The sequence below is a fragment of the Pseudophryne corroboree genome, chromosome 3, assembly GCF_028390025.1.
Source record: "Pseudophryne corroboree isolate aPseCor3 chromosome 3, aPseCor3.hap2, whole genome shotgun sequence".
Classification (NCBI taxonomy): Eukaryota; Metazoa; Chordata; class Amphibia; order Anura; family Myobatrachidae; genus Pseudophryne; species Pseudophryne corroboree.
This window is the reverse complement of record NC_086446.1, coordinates 308,943,239-308,963,945: the sequence shown is the minus strand read 5'-3', so window position 1 is coordinate 308,963,945 and position 20,707 is coordinate 308,943,239. Positions and strand designations below refer to the sequence as shown.

The following is a 20,707-nucleotide window of genomic DNA, read 5'->3' as shown; positions in this document are numbered from 1 at the left end:
TGGTAATACAAACAGCAAGGCTAAGAGATACAAAATATATTGAGAAGGCAGCTGTAAGAACCCCTGAGTTTGCAAGCAGTTCTGCAGGGAGTGTACAGGCAATGATCAAAGCGTGTACATGAGGTAGATGATTACAGGCAAGTGTTGGGTGAAGTCATGCTTTAGAAGTTTTTAATTCATAATCATATTTGGCACAATATTATGGAAATATTTGAAGTAATTTTCCTTTCTTTGTGGTGGATCACTGCATTATATATTGTGACAAGCTGAATACCCGTGCTTCACTACGGAATTTCAAGTATTTCTGTGCGTATAACTTTCATTTTATAGGACTTCCTGGTAAACTAATTAGACTTACAACAGGACATACTCCGCTGCTGCCAATCTTTGTCAGGCCACACCTCCGGGCGGGCCTTCCCTGGATTGATGCTGTCAAAAGGCTGGCGCTGAGGAAAGTAATCCGCCTCCTTCTGTTCCATCCCACCTCTGATGCTGCCCTACTCAGTGCTGTAAATGATGGGACGACAGTACAAGTTCCTCCCACTGTATGTTAAATAAGTAAGGTTTGCAGGGATAGGCTGACTCTATTCCAAAGGACCCTAGGTCTCCTTGCCTAGCTTCTCACTCTCTTTAGGGCTCCTCCTTTGAGGTAAAAAGGTAACAAATTTTGCACAACACTTAAGGTCACTGGGAGAGCTGTCGGTACCCTTTACACAGCAGTTAAGCAGCTGCTGACTACCAAGCAGCGGCGTGCGGGGAGGTCAGTGGCTGGGGAGTCACAAGCTGATAAAATACTCCCCCTGCCCCCCATATATATATATATATATATATATATATATATATATATATATATATATATATATATATATATAATATATATATATATATTTTATTAAAAAAAGGATGTAAATAAAATGTAACTACAACCAGCACCAGGCTGAACCAGCCAGGAGGGGTAATGCCATAGCAGGGGGAACACTCAGTGTGAGGTCCCCCTGCCATCACATTAACCACTCCCAAACCAGTCAGCCCAGGGCTGGAATTCCTAGGAAAGTGGGGACCCCCCCCCAAAAAAAAAAAGCAACAACCAGCACTGGGCTGAAAGCCCAGTGCTATGCCCTGCACCTCTGATGGCGGTGTGCGGGGTTCATGCTATGATAATATTGTTCTTTACAGGTGGCCTACATGTCCCAGCAAGCCTGCCCCAGCATGCAGGCACTTGAAGAACCACAAGTGCCTGCATGCCCGGACATTAAGGGCCGGCTGGCACCTGTAGTCCTCCTGTAAAGAAAATATTAAAATAAAAACATGACCCTTTAAAAAAAATAAAAAAATAAAGGTTTTATTGTACAGCGTCTTCACCTGGGGGCGGCGGCCTTTCAGCTCTTTCTCAAGGGCGGTATTCATGTGACTGGCGGTCAGGAGACCGATGGACACATGGCCTCCCCCAACATCCCGCCCCCACACTATCCCGATGGTCGGCATGCCGACCAACAGGGACTATTTCCACTCGTGGAAAGGGGCTTGCTTCACTCGGCCTCCCCCCTCCGGGATCCCGGCGTCGGTATGCTGCCGGGATCCTGGCGTCTGTAAGCTGACCATCGGTCAGCCATACCACACCCCTTTTTTATGGCCACTGCCTTCCCAGGGCTTTTACGGCAACTTCCTCTGGCATTTTCACTTGTGGGGGCGACGGCCTTTCAGCTCTTTTTCATGGCCGCCACCTCCCCAGGGCTTCTGGAGTCTTCACCTGGTGGGCAACGGCCATTAAGCTCTTTTTCATAGCTGCGCCCATCCAGGACTTCCACTGCGTCTTCGGTCTTCAGGAGGTCTTCCCTGCTCCTCCTCCGCCGTCAGACTGACAGCCACTGCCTTGCGCTAACTTATTAGTCAGCCAGAGGGTGCGGGGTGATGACGTGGTGAGCCGTGATTGGCTCGCGGTGGCCATCTTGAATTTCAAAAATGACGCTGAGGCACCATTTTTGAAATTGGCACCAATGCCAAACACAAAATTCTGAATGGCAGGCAGGGACTGGATCCTCTCGGATCCAGACCTGCCGCTAACGGCCACACATCCACGCATCTCCGCCGCCAACGCCTGCACCGCCGCCGCTATGCCCACACCCACCCAGTGATGACAGCGGATCCAGCGATGGATCCGCTGGCCAATCACATCCTCCTCACTGACAGGGGTGTGCTTTCATGGGTGAAAGCACGTCCCTGTGTCACAGAGGCACTTTAGTAGGTGCCGGTTCTTCATTTATTTTCAATGGGCTTTTACAGCCCGCAGCATGGCCCAGCCCCCCGCTTTGGCCCATGTCCCATTAACAAAGGGAGGCACCACTATCAGTGCCTCCCAAAGCCAATTTAAATGATAAAATGATTGACATTATATGACCAGATACTTATGACACAGAATACGTGTCATAAGTATCTTCTTTGTATTATTTTAATCATTAATGGCAGGGGAGGATCTTCTATGAGCAACTCCTGAAGATCTGGATACCAAGCCCTCCTTGGCCAGTCTGGGGCAATGAGGATTGCTCGAACCCTTGTTCTTCTTAGGATTTTGAGAACTTTTGGAATCAGTGGAAGTGGAGGGAAGACATATACCGACCGAAACACCCACTGGATCACCAGTGCATCCACTGCTATTGCTTGAGGGTCTCTCGACCTGGAACAATATCTCTGAAGCTTCTTGTTGAGACGAGATGCCATCATGTCTACTTGAAGAACTCCCCAAAGACTTGTCACCTCTGCGAAGACTTCTTGGTGGAGGCTCCATTCTTCTGGATGGAGATCGTGTCTGCTGGGGAAGTCTGCTTCCCAGTTATCCACTCCTAGAATGAAAATTGCTGACAGAGCTCTTGCATGACTTTCTGCCCAGAGGAGGATCTTTGTCACCTCTCTGCTTTTCGTTCCGCCTTGACGGTCTATGTACGTGACTGCTGTTACATTGTCGGACTGGATCTACAAGGGTTGATCTTGAACAAGATGTACCGCTTGTAGAAGGCCGTTGTAAATGGCTCTCAATTCCAGAACGTTTATGTGAAGGCAGGTTTCCTGACTTGACCATTTTCCTTGGAAGCTTCCCCCCGTGTGACTGCTCCACAGCCTCGGAGACCTGCATCCGTGGTTACTAGGACCCAGTCCTGAATCCCGAACCTGCATCCCTCTAGTAGGTGAGAACTGTGTAGCCACCACAGGAGCGAAATCCTGGCTTTGGAGGACAGGATTATCTTCCGGTGCATGTGTAGGTGGGATCCGGACCACTTGACCAACAGGTCCCACTGGAAAACTCTGGCATGGAATCGGCCAAACTGTATGGCCTCGTAGGCCGCCACCATCTTCCCCAACAACCGAATGCATTGATGTATTGAAACTCTTGTTGGTTTCAAAATCTGTTTGACCATTCTCTGGATTTCCAGAGCCTTTTCTACTGGGAGAAATACTCTCTGTACTTCTGTGTCCAGTATCATTCCCAGAAAGGACAATCTTGTCGTCGGTTCCAATTGTGACTTTGGAAAATTCATGATCCAACCGTGTTGTTGGAGTACTGCCAGAGAGAGTGCAATGTTCTGCACCAACCGTTCCCTGGATCTCGCTTTTATCAGGAGATCGTCTAGATAAGGAATTATATTGACTCCTTGTTGTCGAAGGAGGACCATCATCTCTGTCATCACCTTGGTGAATACCCTCGGTGCCGTGGAGAGCCCGAACGGCAACGTCTGGAACTGGTAATGGCAATCCTGTACTGCGAATCTCAGATAAGCTTGGTGAGGAGGATAAATGGGAACATGCAAATAAGCATTTTTTTATGTCTACTGACACCATGAAGTCCCCTTCCTCCAGACTGGAAATCACTGCCCTCAGAGATTCCATCTTGAACTTGAACCTTTTGAGGTAGAGATTCAGATCTTTCAGGTTTAAAATTGGTCTGACCGAGCCATCCGGCTTCGGCACTACGAAAAGGCTTGAATAAAAACCTTCTCCTTGCTGTGACAAGGGTACCAGGACAATGACTTGATCCTGACATAATTTTTGAATTGCAGCTGTTACTACTTCTCTCTCTGGAAGAGAAGCTGGTAAGGCCGATTTGAAAAATCGGGAAGGGGGGACGTCTTGAAATTCCAGTTTGTATCCATGGGACACTATTTGTAAGACCCATGGGTCCAGGCCAGATTGAAGCCAGAACTGACTGAAAAGTTTCAGACGTGCTCCCACCCGAGCGGACTCCCGCAAGGGAGCTCCAGCGTCATGCTGCAGATTTGGCAGAAGCAGGGGTTGATTTCTGCTCCTGCGATCCTGGAGACGTTGCAGATTTGTTTCCTTTTCCCCTTCCTCTACCTGCAAAAAAGGGGGAACCTTTGGCCTTTTTGTATTTGTTGGGCCGAAAGGACTGCATGTGAGAGTGATGTGTCTTTTTCTCCGGTGCAGGAGCATAAGGCAAGAATGTCGATTTACCTGCGGTAGCCGCAGAGACTAACGCATCCAGCCTATCTCCAAACAAGGCCTCACCTTTATACGGGAGAGCCTCCATATTCCTTTTGGAATCTGCATCAGCATTCCACTGGTAAATCCACAACGCCCTCCGAGCTGATACTGCCATGGTAGCGGCTTTTGAACCCAAGAGTCGAATATCTTTCATGGCTTCTAGCATGTATGCTAACTACCCTGGACCCTCTTTTGATGGACAGATAAGCTTTTATATCAATTGTTTCTTGTACGTGTGATACCTGCTCGTTTTAAACCGTGGGTTTAATTTATGTACTAAAGTAAATGTGAAGGGAGATATCCTGGACCCTATTTTTATAGACAGATAAGCTTCTATATCATTCGTTTCTTGTACGTGCGATACCTGCTCGTTTTAAACCGTGGATATATTTTATGTACTTTATTAAATGTGAAAAATTATCTTTCTACTACGCTATTGTGGAGTGTGATATTCTGGGAGCAATTCCAATTAACACTCACTAAGTAGAAAAATGCTATAAGTACATATAGGTTTAAACGGTACACACTATTGGTTGTTTCTTTTTCTCTTTGGCATATCACTGTTGTTATATTGGTTTGTGGACCGAAGATTCCTATCTGAGTGAGATAAGTGCTTGTCCCATTTTTTTCCACTACATTTCATTCTATGTCCCCACCGTCATTTTATGGGCATTATTAGGCGCTGATTACTTCTATTTTTTACACATTCTAATCGCCATAATTTGTTATCAGCTGCCACCCACGTTTGTGAGGAATGCATGTGAAAATACTTTAATTATAAGAAAATATTTAATATTTTACTACAGACGATATATATATATACATATATATATATATATATATATATATACACACACACACACACACACACACACACACACACACACACACACACACACAGTGCCTTTCTAGAGTATTCACCCCCTTTGCATTTTTCATGTTTTGTTGCCTCACAATATAAAGTAATATTTTTTCCACATGGAATAAGAAATATTTTTAGGAAAGCTCACTGGGCTCAAAAATAAGAATTTACTTACCGATAATTCTATTTCTCGTAGTCCGTAGTGGATGCTGGGGACTCCGTCAGGACCATGCTGGGGACTCCGTCAGGACCATGGGGAATAGCGGGCTCCGCAGGAGACAGGGCACATCTAAAAAAGCTTTTAGGTCACATGGTGTGTACTGGCTCCTCCCCCCATGACCCTCCTCCAAGCCTCAGTTAGGTACTGTGCCCGGACGAGCGTACACAATAAGGAAGGATCTTGAATCCCGGGTAAGACTCATACCAGCCACACCAATCACACCGTACCACTTGTGATCTGAACCCAGTTAACAGTATGATAACAAAACGAAGTAGCCTCTGAAAAGATGGCTCACAACAAGAATAACCCGATTTTTGTAACAATAACTATGTACAAGCATTGCAGACAATCCGCACTTGGGATGGGCGCCCAGCATCCACTACGGACTACGAGAAATAGAATTATCGGTAAGTAAATTCTTATTTTCTCTAACGTCCTAGTGGATGCTGGGGACTCCGTCAGGACCATGGGGATTATACCAAAGCTCCCAAACGGGCGGGAGAGTGCGGATGACTCTGCAGCACCGACTGAGAGAACTCCAGGTCCTCCTTAGCCAGAGTATCAAATTTGTAAAATTTTACAAACGTGTTCTCCCCTGACCACGTAGCTGCTCGGCAAAGTTGTAATGCCGAGACCCCTCGGGCAGCCGCCCAAGATGCGCCCACTTTCCTAGTGGAGTGGGCCTTTACAGATTTAGGCTGTGGCACGCCTGCCACAGAATGTGCAAGTTGGATTGTGCTACAGATCCAACGTGCAATCGTCTGTTTAGACGCAGGAGCACCCATCTTGTTGGGTGCAAACAATATAAACAGCAAGTCAGACTTTCTGACTCCAGCCGTCCTAAACTATATATATATATATATATATATATATATTTTTAGGGTCCTGACAACGTCTATTAACCTGGAGTCCTCCAAGTCCCTAGAAGCCGCAGGCACCATAATAGGTTGTTTCAGGTGAAAAACCTGACACCCCCTTAGGAAGAAAACTGGAGACGAGTCCCAGTTCTGCCCTGTCCGAATGGAAATTTAAATATGGGCTTTTGTAAGACAAAGCCGCCCATTCTGACAATCGCCTGGCCGAGGCCAGGACCAACAGCATGGTCACTGTCCATGTGAGATATTGGTCAACAGCTTGTTCACTTTCCATGTGATATATTTCAAATCCACAGATTTGAGCGCTTCAAACCAATATGATTTTAAGGAATCCCAACACTATGTTGAGATCCCACGGTGCCACTAGAGGCACAAAAAGGGGTGTATATGCAATACTCCCTTGACAATCTGGACTTCAGGAACTGAAGTCAATTCTTTTCGGAAGAAATTCTACAGGGCCGAAACTTAAAAACTTAAAGAACCCCAATTTTAGGCTCAAAACACTCCTGTTTTCAGGAAGTGTAGAATTCGACCTAGTTGAATTTTCTTCGTGGGGCCTTCCTGGCCTCACCCACGCAACATATTTTCACCACATGTGGTGATGACGTTGTGCGGTCACCTCCTTCCTGGCTTTGACCAGGGTAGGTATGACCTCTTATGGAATGCCTTTTTCCTTCAGGATCCGGCATTCAACCGCCATGCCGTCAAACGCAGCCGCGGTAAGTCTTGGAATAGACATGGTACCTGCTGAAGCAAGTCCCTTCTTAGCTCCCCAGGCCCTTAGTCCTCTGTGAGCATCTCTTGAAGTTCCGGGTACCAAGTCCCTCTTGGCCAATCCGGAGTCACGAGTATAGTTCATACTCCTCTATGTCTTATAATTCTCAATACCTTGGTTATGAGAAGCAGAGGAGGGAACACATACACCGACTGTTACACCCACGGTGTTACTAGGACATCCACAGCTATCGCCTGAAGGTCTCATGACCTGGCGCAATACCTGTCCCGTTTTTTGTTCGGGCGGGACGCCATCATTTCCACCTTTGGTCTTTGCCAATGGCTCACAATCATGCGGAAAAACTTCCCTATGAAGTTCCCACTCTCCCAGGTGGAGGTCATGCCTGCTGAGGAAGTCTGCTTCCCAGTCGTCCACTCCCGGAGAGAACACTGCTGACAGTGCTATCACATGATTTTCCGCCTAGCGAAAAATCCTTGCAGTTTTTTCACTGCCCTCCAGCTTCTTGTGTCGCCCTTTCTGTTTACGTGGGCGACTGCCGTGATGTTATCCCACTGGATCAATACCGGCTGACCTTGAAGCAGAGGTCTTGCTAAGTTTAGAGCCTTATAATTTTGCTCTTAGCTCCATCTATGTGGAGAGAATTCTCCAGACTTGATCACACTTTCCTGGAAAATTTTTTTTTTTTTTTTTTTTTTCCTTGTGTGACTGCTCCCCAGCCTCTCAGGCTGGCCTCCGTGGTCACCAGCATCCACTCCTGAATGCTGAATCTGTGGCCCTCTAGAAGATGAGCACTCTGTAATCACCACAGGAGAGACACCCTTGTCCTTGGATATAGGGTTATCCGCTGATGCATCTGAAGATGCGATCCGGACCATTTGTCCAGCAGATCCCACTGAAGAGTTCTTGCGTGAAATCTGCCGAATGGAATTGCTTCGTAATAAGCCACCATTTTTACCAGGACTCTTGTGCAATGATGCATTGACACTTTTCCTGTTTTTAGGAGGATCCCGATTAGCTCGGATAACTCCCTGGCTTTCTCCTCTGGGAGAAACACCTTTTTCTGGACTGTGTCCAGAATCATCCCTAGGAACAGTAGACGTGTCCTCGGAAAAGCTACGATTTTGGAATATTTAGAATCCACTCGTGCTGTCGTAGAACTATTAAAGATAGTGCTACTCCGACCTCCAACTGTTCTCTGGACCTTGCCCTTATCAGGAAAGCGTCCAAGTTTCTTTTAAGAAGAATCATCATTTCGGCCATTACCTTGGTAAAGACCCGGGGCGCCGTGGACAATCCAAACGGCAGCGTCTGAACTGATAGTGACAGTTCTGTACCACGAACCTGAAGTACCCTTGGTGAGAAGGGCAAATTTGGACATGTAGGTAAATGTCCCTGATATCCAGTGACACCATCTCGTCCCCTTCTTCCTGGTTCGCTATCACTGCTCTGAGTGACTCCATCTTGATTTGAACGCTTGTATGTAAGTGTTCAAATATTTCAGATCTCACCGAGCCGTTTGGCTTCAGTACCACAATATAGTGTGGAATAATACCCCCTCCCTTGTTGTAGGATGGGTACTTTGATTATCACCTGCTGGGAATACAGCCTGTGAATTGTTTCCAATACTGCCTCCCTGTCGGAGGTAGACGTTGGTAAAACAGACTTCCGGAACTTGTGAGGAGGAGACGTCTCGAATTTCCAATGTACACCTGGGATACTACATGTAGGATCCAGGAGTCCCCTTGCGAGTGAGCCCACTGCGTGCTGAAACTCTTGAGATGACCCCCTACCGCACCTGAGTCCGCTTGTACTGCCCCAGCGTCATGCTGCGGACTTGGCAGAAGCTGTGAAGGGCTTCTGTTCCTGGGAATGGGCTGCTTGCTGCAGTCTTCTTCCCGTTCCTCTACCCCTGGGCAGATATGACTGGCCTTTGCCCGCCTGCCCGTATGGGGACGAAAGGACTGAGACTGAAAAGACTGTGTCCTTTTCTGCTGAGATGTGACTCGGGGAACAAAAGGTGGATTTTTCAGCTGTTGCCATGGCCACCAGGTCCGATGGACCGCCCCTTTATACGGCAATACTTCCATGTGCCGTCTGGAATCTGCCTCACCTGACCACTGTCGTGTCTTCGTCTGGCAGATATGGACAACACATTTACTCTTGATGCCAGAATGCAAATATCCCTCTGCGCATCACGCATATATAGAAATGCATCCTTAAAATGCTCTATAGACAATAAAATCTTGTCCCTGTCAAGGGTATCAAAATTTTCAGTCAGGAAATCCGACCAAGCCCCCTCAGCGCTGCACATCCAGTCTGAGGCGATTGCTGGTCGTAGTATAACACCAGTATGTGTGTATATACTTCTTAGGCTATTTTTCAGCTTCCTATCAGCTGGCTCCTTGAGGGCGGCCGTATCTGGAGACGGTAACGCCACTTGTTTTATAAGCGTGTGAGCGCCTTATCCACCCTAAGGTGTGTTTCCCAACTCGCCCTTACTTCTGGCGGGAAAGGGTATACCGCCCATAACTTTCTATCGGAGGAACCCCACGTATCATCACACACTTCATTTAATTTATCTGATTCAGGCAAAACTACAAGTAGTTTATTCACACCCTACAAAATACCCTTATTTGTGGTACTTGTAGTATCAGAAATATGTAACACCTCCTTCATTGCCCTTAACATGTAACGTGTGGCCCTAAAGGAAAATACGTTTGTTTCTTCACCGTCGACACTGGAGTCAGTGTCCGTGAGGTAAATGGGCGTTTTTACAAGCCCCTGACGGTGTCTGAGACGCCTGGACAGGTACTAATTTGTTTGCCGGTCGTCTCATGTCGTCAACCGGCTCGCAGCGTGTTGACATGATCACGTACTTCCACAAGTAAGCCATCCATTCCGGTGTCGACTCCCTAGAGAGTGACATCACCATTACAGGCAATTTGCTCCGCCTCCTCACCAACATTTTTCTCATACATGTCGACACACACGTACCGACATACAGCACCCACACAGGGAATGCTCTGATAGAGGACAGGACCCACTAGCCCTTTGGGGAGACAGAGGGAGAGTTTGCCAGCACACACCAAAATGCTATAATTATACAGGGACAACCTTTATAAAAGTGTTCCTCCCTTATAGCATTTAATATATATTTATATCGCCAAATCAGTGCCCCCCCTCTCTGTTTTAACCCTGTTTCTGTAGTGCAGTGCAGGGGAGAGCATGGGAGCCTTCCCCTCAGCCTTTCTGTGAGGGAAAATGGCGCTGTGTGCTGAGGAGAATAAGCTCCGCCCCCTTTTCGGCGGGTTTTTTCTCCCGGTTTTTAAGAACTGGCCTGGGTTAAAATACATACATATAGCCTTAATGGCTATATGTGATGTATTTATTTTGCCAATAAGGTACTTATATTGCTGCCCAGGGCGCCCCCAGCAGCGCCCTGCACCCTCCGTGACTAGGTCAGTGAGCCGTGTGACAACAATGGCGCACAGCTGCAGTGCTGTGCGCTACCTTCATGAAGACTGTGAAGTCTTCTGCCGCCTGTTTCCGGACCTCCGTTCTGCCGTCTTCTTCAGCGTCTGTAAGGGGGATCGGCGGCGCGGCTCCGGGACGAACCCCAGGCTGACCTGTGTTCCGACTCCCTCTGGAGCTCAGTGTCCAGTAGCCTAAGATCCCAATCCATCCTGCACGCAGGTGAGTTGGAGATCTCTCCCCTAAGTCCCTCGTTGCAGTGATCCTGTTGCCAGCAGGAATCACTGAATGAAACCTAAAAAAAAACTTTTCTAAACAGCTCTTTAAGAGAGCCACCTAGATTGCACCCTTCTCGGACGGGCACAAAAACCTAACTGAGGCTTGGAGGAGGGTCATGGGGGGAGGAGCCAGTACACACCATGTGACCTAAAAGCTTTTTTAGATGTGCCCTGTCTCCTGCGGAGCCCGCTATTCCCCATGGTCCTGACGGAGTCCCCAGCATGGTCCTGACGGAGTCCCCAGCATCCACTAGGACGTTAGAGAAATAGACTCTAATAATATTGTAGTACTGTAATTGGGTACACAGCCTCTCATTTCTTGGGCACCATACTTAATGTTATGTGTTAAAGTAAAGTTAAAGTAAAGCAACATAGAGATCTAGAAGAATAAGAAGTGAGTAATGGCCTTTAGACTTCGCAGTGACCAGATAATTCACTACTTTAGTCAGTGCTGTCTCTTTGGAGTGCTGGGAACAAAAGCCTGACTGAAGTGGGTCCAATAAGTTGTGTGACTTAAGAAAGTGTGTGAGACAAGGGCAGACAAGTCTTAAGTAGCTTGGCAGGGCATGGGAGCTCAGAGATGGGACAGTAGTTTGAGAGTGTTTGGGTTAGAATTTTTTTTTTTTTTCAGAATGGGAGTAATCACTGCATGCTTAAACAGTGAAGGAAAGATACCAGTAGAGAGAGAGGGAGATTACAGATGTTAGTTAAGGCTGGGAGGAGCACAGGAGACAGAGCTTTACTTATTTGTGAGGGTACAGAGTCAAGAGGAGAAGTAGTAGAGTAGGAGGATGAGAAGTGTGTTGATACTTATCTTCATTTGTGGGATCAAATGAAGAGAGGATGACAGAGTGTTCAGGAATGAAATTAAGCAGGTCACTGGCTGAGGAAGAGCATACCATTTCATCTTGGATCTCATCAATCTTGTCCTTGAAGTAGGAAGCAAGATCTTGCACACTGATAGTGGCTGGTGGGTTGGGTGAGGGAGGGTTGAGAAGTGATTTAAATGTATAAAAAAATTGCTTTGGGTTAGAGGCTTGAGCAGAGGAGAGTTTGGAAATATGTTTGTTTGGCAGTGTCCAGGGCATTACGATAGTGGTAGATAGTCTTATATGTAAGGAAGTCACTTGGAGTACGAGATTTACACCAATTATATTCAACTTTACGTGAGGATTTTTGTAGGTGTATTGCTAATTTAGAGTTCCACGGTTGGCATCTAGGCCTACGTGTAGTGTAATGGGTAGCTGGAGCCACTTCATCAAGGGCTATTTCAAGAGTCTGTCTTAGGTGTGATACAGCAGTCTCAGGAGAAGTTCATGCAGAAAGGGGGGGGGGGCGCAGTTGTTGCAGAGAGGAGGAAAGGTCTGGAAAATAATAGCATTAATATTTCTGCAGGTTTGAGGTGGATTGGAGGACATCACTGACATTGAGTTTAGAGGTAATGGAGGAGAGCATGCAGGTGATAAGGTTGTGATCTTGGAAAGGAGTGTTAGTGAATTCAGAAATGGAGCATAGTCTGGTGAATACAAGATCAAGGCAGTGGTACTCCTGATGTGTAGAGGAGTCAGTCTATTGGGAGAGGCAGAGAGCGGAGGTTAGTGAGAGAAGTTTGGAGGCATGAGCAGCATATTTCAGCGATATTGATATCACCCATGATGATGGTGGAGATGTCAGAGGATAAGAAGTGAGGGAGCCAAACAAAAAAATCTTCCAGAAACTGGTTCGGTTGCTGCAACACGCAGTGAGAAGGAGTGTAAATCCTGATAGAATATACTTTAAATTATGTGAATGTGAGTGATGGAACCTGTGGTAGAACTGTGTATGTAAAAGATTGGGATAGTAATATTTCAACACCACCTCCTTTACAGTTACCAGGTCTGGAGGTGTGTGTGAAGTGGAGACCACCATGTGACAGTGTTGCAAGGGAGTCCATGTTTGATTCTGTGAGTATGTTTCTGTTATAGCAAGCAGGTTGAAATTGTTATACTTTACATGAAGAGGTCATGGATAGCTGTTCATTTGTTACAAACAGAGCGTGCATTCCATAAAGCACATTTTAGTGATTTGGAGGGTGAGACATGTGATGTTTAGGAGGTTTGCTGGGTTTATATATTACTGTGAATCAGGTGAATGTCACCAGCTAGTAGAAACAGGAGAGAGAGAGAGAGAGAGAGAGAGAAATGTAATTGTAGGAGGTCTGTGAATATTTTTTTACGGTGACAGGTTGTGGATGTTATTGTCAATGTATAAAGATTAGTAAAAATCTCATGAGTGTTAATAAGAGGGGAGTGGACAACTGAGGCGGCAATGGTTACAGAGGTGTCAGTTGCAGGGAAAGTGAATGATGTAATTGTTTTGGAAAGAATACCATGAAGTGAAATGCAGAAAGCAATTTATGGCACATGGTGTATTTAAAATAAAACTAAAGTTATTTAGGCTTAGAGCATAATGAAGTTGCAATTGTTAAAGTTAAATGTTCGAATACCTGTTTACTGATGTTGTTCAGCTGTTCATTTTCAAACATTTAGTGTTATGAACAATGTGTTTACATTGACCAGCACAGCTGACCTTAGATTGCATCTAAAGGAATACCATAGATAATTAATACAGGCTACAGGGAGGCAAATGTTTAGCTGAGGGAAGGTGATAAACTACACTGTATTTGACTAAGCAAACACCAGCCCAGTATGCATTCAAGTAAGTATGCATCTCTGAGTAAAATTTCGAGCCCAGGTATTTACAATTGCAAGCAAATCATGATATTACAACTGTATTTTCATATATACAAAATGGTTGTAGTGTTCTCAGACAGCGTAAGGATTTCAGATTAAATGATATGAACATATGTTTCATACTTGCCTACCTGACCCTCTCCATGAGGGAGAAAATGCTCTGTTCCTGTACTTTCCTGGTAATGTATGATTGCCATCACCTGTGGTGAGCTAGTTAATTGATAAGAAAGGTGTTTCACCACAGGTGATGGCAATCATACATTACCAGTAAAGTCCAGGAACAGAACATTTTCTCCCTCATGGAGAGGGTCAGGTAGGCAAGTATGATATGTTTAAATACATGGGTCAGTTTGCATGAGAGTGAAAGGCAGGTTGATTTTCTGGTAGTTTCTTAGCTGTAACGATGATCGGATGTATGTTTCAGTCTGTTCTCATCCTGTTTAAGTCCTGAATAAGTTCTGAATTTTCATATTACATATCCCTTAATTATAATAAAAAACTCTGACCAGCCTAGCAGTTCTTAAAAATGCATACTATCCATGTGTGTTCAATAGTTCCAATCAAGTCCAAACACCCTGCCCCCAGCTACAGAGCCTGCAATAAAACTCCACTAAAAACAAACATTGCTATAGCAGATTACCATCAATTTAGAGAGTAAACATAAATTTCATCTTAGTACAGACTAAGGGGTATATGCAATTCACGGCGAATCGCGGCAAATTATCGCCGTTTTTTAATTCGACACAATTCGACAGGTGAATTCCGGCAGGTGGCTGCCGGAATTCACCATATTCAATGAAAAACGGATTCGACAGTCCCGCGGGCGAAAATCGGCCGATTTGCCGGATTTTGCCGCGATTTAAAAAAACGGGAAAAACCCGGAAAAAAAATGGCGTGGGGTCCCCCCTCCAAAGCATAACCAGCCTCGGGCTCTTCGAGCTGGTCCTGGTTCTAAAAATGCGGGGAAAAATTGGGCAGGGATCCCCCGTATTTTTAAAACCAGCACCGGGCTCTGCGCCTGGTGCTGGTGCAAAAAATACGGGGGACAAAACGAGTAGGGGTCCCCCGTATTTTTCACACCAGCATCGGGCTCCACTAGCTGGACAGATAATGCCACAGCCGGGAGTCACTTTTATACAGTGCCCTGCGGCCGTGGCATTAAATATCCAACTAGTCACCCCTGGCCGGGGTACCCTGGGGGAGTGGGGACCCCTTCAATCAAGGGGTCCCCCCCCCCAGCCACCCAAGGGCCAGGGGTGAAGCCCGAGGCTGTCCCCCCCATCCAAAGGCTGCGGATGGGAGGCTGATAGCCTTGAGTAAAATGACAAGAATATTGTTTTTTCCAGCAGTACTACAAGTCCCAGCAAGCCTCCCCCGCAAGCTGGTACTTGGCGAACCACAAGTACCAGCATGCGGGAGAAAACCGGGCCCGCTGGTACCTGTAGTTCTACTGAAAAAAAAATGCCCAAATAAAAACAGGACACACACACCGTGACAAGTAAAACTTTATTACACACTGCCCACACACACATACTTACCTATGTTGACACGCCGACTGCCACGGTCTCCGACGATCCGAGGGTACCTGTGAAAACAATTATACTCACCTTCCAGCGTCCAGAGGTACATCCACGTCCAGAGATAATCCACGAACTTGTTAAAAAAAAAAACCGAACACTCGTTCCATGCCGGACTGAAAGGGGTCCCATGCTTTCACATGAGACCCCTTTCCACGAATGCCGGGACATCACGTGACTCCTGTCACTGAAGTCCCTTCAGCCAATCAGGAAGCGCTACTTCCGTGGCGCTCACCTGATTGGCTGTGCGCTGTCTGAGCTGTCAGACAGCGCATCGCAAAGCCGCTCCATTAGTTTCAATGGTGGGAACTTTGCCGTCAGCGGTGGGGTTACCCGCGGTCAGCCGCTGACCGGCGGGTGACCTCACCGCTAGCCGCTAAGTTCCCACCATTGAATATAATGGACGGAGCTGTGCGATGCGCTGTCTGAGTTCAGACAGCGCACAGCCAATCAGGTGAGCGCAACGAAGTTGCGCTTCCTGATTGGCTTTAGAGACCTTTGTGTGACAGCTGTCACTGACAGGTCTCATTCGTGGAAAGGGGTCTCATGTGTCAGCATGGGACCCCTTTCAGTCCGGTGGTCCGGGTGTTCGTTTTCTTTTTTTGCCAAGTCCGTGGATTTATCTCTGGACCATGGCTGAGGTGAGTATATTGATCTTTTCTTTTCAGGTATCCGTGGATTCTACATGGAGAAGAGGACCGATGTCGGCGTGTGAACATAGGTAAGTATGTGTGTGTCGGCAGTGTGTAATAAAGTTTTACTGTCACGGTGTCTGTGTACTGTTTTTATTTGGGTATTTTTTTTCCAGTAGAACTACAGGTACCAGCGGGCCCGTTTTTCTCCCGCATGCTGGTACTTGTGGTTCTCCAAGTACCAGCTTGCGGGGGAGGCTTGCTGGGACTTGTAGTTCTTCTGGAAAAAACAATATTCTGTCATTTTACTCAAGGCTATCAGCCTCCCATCCGCAGCCCTTGGATGGGGGGGACAGCCTCGGGCTTCACCCCTGGCCCTTGGGTGGCTGGGGGGGGGACCCCTTGATTGAAAGGGTCCCCACTCCCCCAGGGTACCCCGGCCAGGGGTGACTAGTTGGATATTTAATGCCACGGCCGCAGGGCACTGTATAAAAGTGACCCCCGGCTGTGGCATTATCTGTCCAGCTAGTGGAGCCCGATGCTGGTGTGAAAAATACGGGGGACCCCTGCTCGTTTTGTCCCCCGTTTTTTTTGCACCAGCACCAGGCGCAGAGCCCGGTGCTGGTTTTAAAAATACGGGGGATCCCTGCCCAATTTTTCCCCACATTTTTAGAACCAGGACCAGCTCGAAGAGCCCGAGGCTGGTTATGCTTTGGAGGGGGGACCCCACGCCATTTTTTTTTTATTTTACCGTTCCAGCAATAAAAAAAAAATAAAAAAAAATAATATTTTTAAAAATATATAAATAATACTTGTGCCTCCAAAAAAAAAAAAAAAAGTACCTAATCCCTTCTAATATAAATAGATATGCTATTCCCCCCCAAAAAAAACATGTTTAAATTTTTTTATTGTTTTCACCCTCCAAAGTGTGGCGGATTGAAAATGACGAATTTACTGTCTAAAAGCACTGCTGTCGAATTTCCAAACTTGAATTGAATATGCTTTTGTCGAATTGCAGCACTTGTATCATTGCAGAAAAGTCGAATTTGCAAAAAGTCGAATTGCAAAAAGTCGAATTTTGAAAGTCCGTTTTTTTTGACGGAAAGCACTGAATTGCATTGACGATTTTTTTTTTTTTGGCGAAAATGACCCGAAATTCGACAATTTCGGGAATTCGACCGCAATTGCATATACCCCTAAGTATTTAGATCAGCAGTTATTAATCTATGGACAAGGACATATTTATTATTTATTAACAGTTTCTTATATAGCGTAGCAAATTCCATTGCACTTTACAACTGGACACAATTAGAAGACAAAACTGGGTAAAAACAAACAGTCATAGAGGTAGGAGGGCCCTGCTCGCAAGTTTACAATCTATGGGGACTATATCCACTTTTCATTCTTCTGAATATACAAGTAAAAAAAAAAATGTTTTATTTGACTGAGTACCAATAACAACCTCTGTTTGGATCAACTACTCATCCAGTCTGTTCTTTCACATATGGTGCTAGTCGCTTGGTGAACCAGGTAATAAATGTGATAAAATATACTCACAGTAATGAAAGCTTGCTCTGCTTCATTGTCGTTTACCATTCTTGCCCATTCTAATGCTTTCTCAAAGTTTATAATAGCAGATTCATAATCTTTTAGTTTCACTGAAAAAACAAACAAATTCGGAATAAGTCCATATAATTAAATGTTAAATCTCTAAATGTCATTTTCCCAGGTATGTTTAGTGTATCTGCTGTGATTTCATATAGAGGAGCAGTATGTTCAACAAAATATGGCTCATACACCATACCTGTATATATGGCTCATTTACTTAGTGTGCTATGGATTAACATGTCATTTTGATTGATTTTGTGATGACAGAACCATGGAGAGTCAGGCAATATGACTCCACGGTGATCATATTCATGGTACTACCACCAGCACTTCGTGCCTTTACAATGTGAGAAAGGGCTGCTGTGATGACATAGCACAGCAGATTCCATAGCCACTGAGTCCTGCCTTCATTGGGTTACTGCAGAGACTGTAGATTGAACCTTTCTGCTCACTATCTTTAATGCTGTACATCTGAGAAAGCTCAGAGGTGTAGAAAGTGGGATATAGTTATGTGACCGGCAGTCAGGAGACCGCTGGTCACAATACCTCCCCCTACATCCCGCCCACTTACAATCCAGACAGTCGGCATGCCGACTAGAAAGGACTAGTCCCACTCATGTGTGTCCACTACGTCGGTATTGCGACAGCCGGGATCCCGACGGGCGGTATGTTAAACCGCATCCCTTACAGACAGCTGGAGATATTATGAAAAGAGGGGACAAAGGTAAAAAGGTGGCAAAAAAGGATGACAGTAACAGCCAATAAGATTCATATATCTAGTGCAATTTACAACATCAATGCAAACATCTCATTTGTAATGAGCAATGTCACAGTTGTCATTTGCAGTATTGTAATTTTAATAAGAGTCTAAAAGTGTATTGTTTAATTGTAAAAATCAGTGGATGATTCTACCTAGGGCAGCCCACCAGTATAAATCCGCCACTGCAAGTCACCAGTGAGTTCCGGTCCTGGCAAACCTCTCCACCCCCACTCGCCGGCATGAGCATGATCACTAGTAGGGCAGACACAACAGAGAGCAGGAGACAGTCTCACTGTATAGAACTGACTTGCATGTGTTGGCAGAGTAGTGGCTTCTGATTGAAAGACTTACCTGCTAATCTCACACAGGGCTGGCTGTCTCAGGAGAGGAAACTCCTCCCCATGTGGGACTGCCAGTCTGCAGTGTGATTAGCATAGAGCTGCCAGCAGGAAGCCAGCACTGTGCTGCAGATCGCTGGCTGTAATGTGGTTCTATGGGCAGCCCATAGAAGCCGTTATACTTCAGCTGCGCATGCACGTTGTTTTTTACATATAAATTCTGTTAAGGGTCAAACATAGAGCAATCCTCTATTAATGTGCGCACATACAGTGTACTGTATTCCCAGAAAGTGTATAATTAGATTTTATCTATTTTTTGTCTATTTTAGGATCTTATTTGACGTGTTTCAACAATTTATGGTCTCTAAGGGACAGATTCCTAGGCTGAATATAAACAAAGTGCATAGACAGACACATCAGGTTGACTGCATAAGGAATATTATGCTTCGCTGTAGGAAATTGCATCTCAGGTAGGCTGAGCGGGCTAATCATGTGTGCAGGCAGTGGACCCTGATTGGTAGTTAATCAGTCAGGTGATATCTGCCAAGATGGAAGCGCCGATACTCCGACAGCACAGGAGATGACTCTGGGCTGGTGTGCATGAAGCTCAGGGATGTCTCTGATGGCCGGAAGGTGCACCAATGAGCGCAAGATAGCTCCGCCTGGTCAGGTAGTGGAGCCTGGAACCCTAATGTGTGTCATATTCTTTATAGAACACCAACAAATCATGACAATTACTTGTCAAATACTTTCCTAAGGCATTTTTATGTCCTCCTGTACACCCTCAGCTCTAAGATCACCAAATATCTGAGTGAAATACTAGAGGTCAGCATGGATGTGCAGCATCTGTGAGCTCATCAATTCAATTAGAGGGGCAATGGCTCCAAAGGCTTCCTTTCCGACTAGGAAAGGCCTCAGTGGATAGGTCTCACTGCCTACGTATGTGTATAAAAGATACAGACATGTTGACGGAGATGCCTGTAGTTCCCACTCACAGGCCAGCTCTAATGAAATAACATCCCAGCAGAGCATGTAGAGAAAGACTACATTGGCCGGGGTGATGACAGAACTGCCCAAGACAGCTCCGCAGTTGGCTGGTGGATGCCTGCACCATCGTGCATTTTGGAGGCAGTCTTCATCCAGAGGACTCGAGTTGCAGCAGCATGGGAATGGGAAAAAAAAATCCACATTTCTATTCAAGGTCCTATTCTTTATCTGTGGCACTTGCGACCAAAAATGTCTGCAGGATTCAAAGTGAAATTCGGGCTGTGGTCTGTGGTGGATCTGATAGTTGAAAACAATCATAGAGGCACAGTCTTTCCTTATGAAGCTGCCTGTTTGTATAGTAGGCAACTACTGAGTCCAGCATGTTGTAGACAGAGATTTTCCCTGCTTACAACAGGCATTGTGATATGGCATGATGATTGTAATACGTTATTTATGCTAATGATCTACTGATAACATCTAGGCAATTCAACAAGTGGTGAAAATTGGTGAAAATGTAGAAGGTATTATCACCTTATTAGAGCTCTGTAAGGAAGGGAATATGTTAAAAATAAATGAGAGAAGTAGATAGGATGTTTAAAAAAAAAAAAATCTGTGAGAGCTAATTGTTTGAAATTACAACAAATGCAAAAACAATGTTTCCTTCAGCAATGGAACCTTAACGCTCCTCCTACTCTTTCTATGTAGTTTCAAGATTTTTATTTTTTATTTTTTTTAAATAAGAGATATTCTTGTCTGTGAATGTAACGCTGAAAAAATAGAGGTTCACTGGATATTTCAGCTGGCATTAAAGTATTAATATAAGTGGATACATGTGCATGTGATGTATGCTTATAAACAGTGCCTAACTTATTTTCTTAATACATTTTGTGCCTATCCTTTTATGTAGTTTTTCTGTTCTTAAAAATATTTATGATTTTATTTTTGGGAGCTTCTGGGTTGGTTTGTTTGTTTTGTGTGTGTGTGTGTGTGTGTGTGTGTGTGTGTGTGTTTGTGTGTGTGTGTCTGTCTGTGTGTGTGTGATTGATTGATCGTGGTGGGGTTTGTTGGCTTTTTGTTATTTGTTTTGGGTCCAGCATTCCTGACCAAACAGCCATCTGTCTACCTACCTCATATCCA

The 20,707-nt window shown here is 45.5% G+C and overlaps 1 protein-coding gene across 2 annotated transcripts in view; it reads right to left on the bottom strand.

Moving 5' to 3' along the window:
* Positions 1 to 20,707, bottom strand: part of ODAD4 (outer dynein arm docking complex subunit 4) — a 152,046-nt gene that overhangs the window by 24,277 nt on the left and 107,062 nt on the right. For both annotated transcript variants that reach the window (XM_063959401.1, XM_063959402.1), the window contains exon 10: positions 17,435 to 17,535. In XM_063959401.1, coding sequence (XP_063815471.1) covers positions 17,435 to 17,535 — 101 coding nt within the window. The remainder of the gene's footprint in view (positions 1 to 17,434; positions 17,536 to 20,707) is intronic.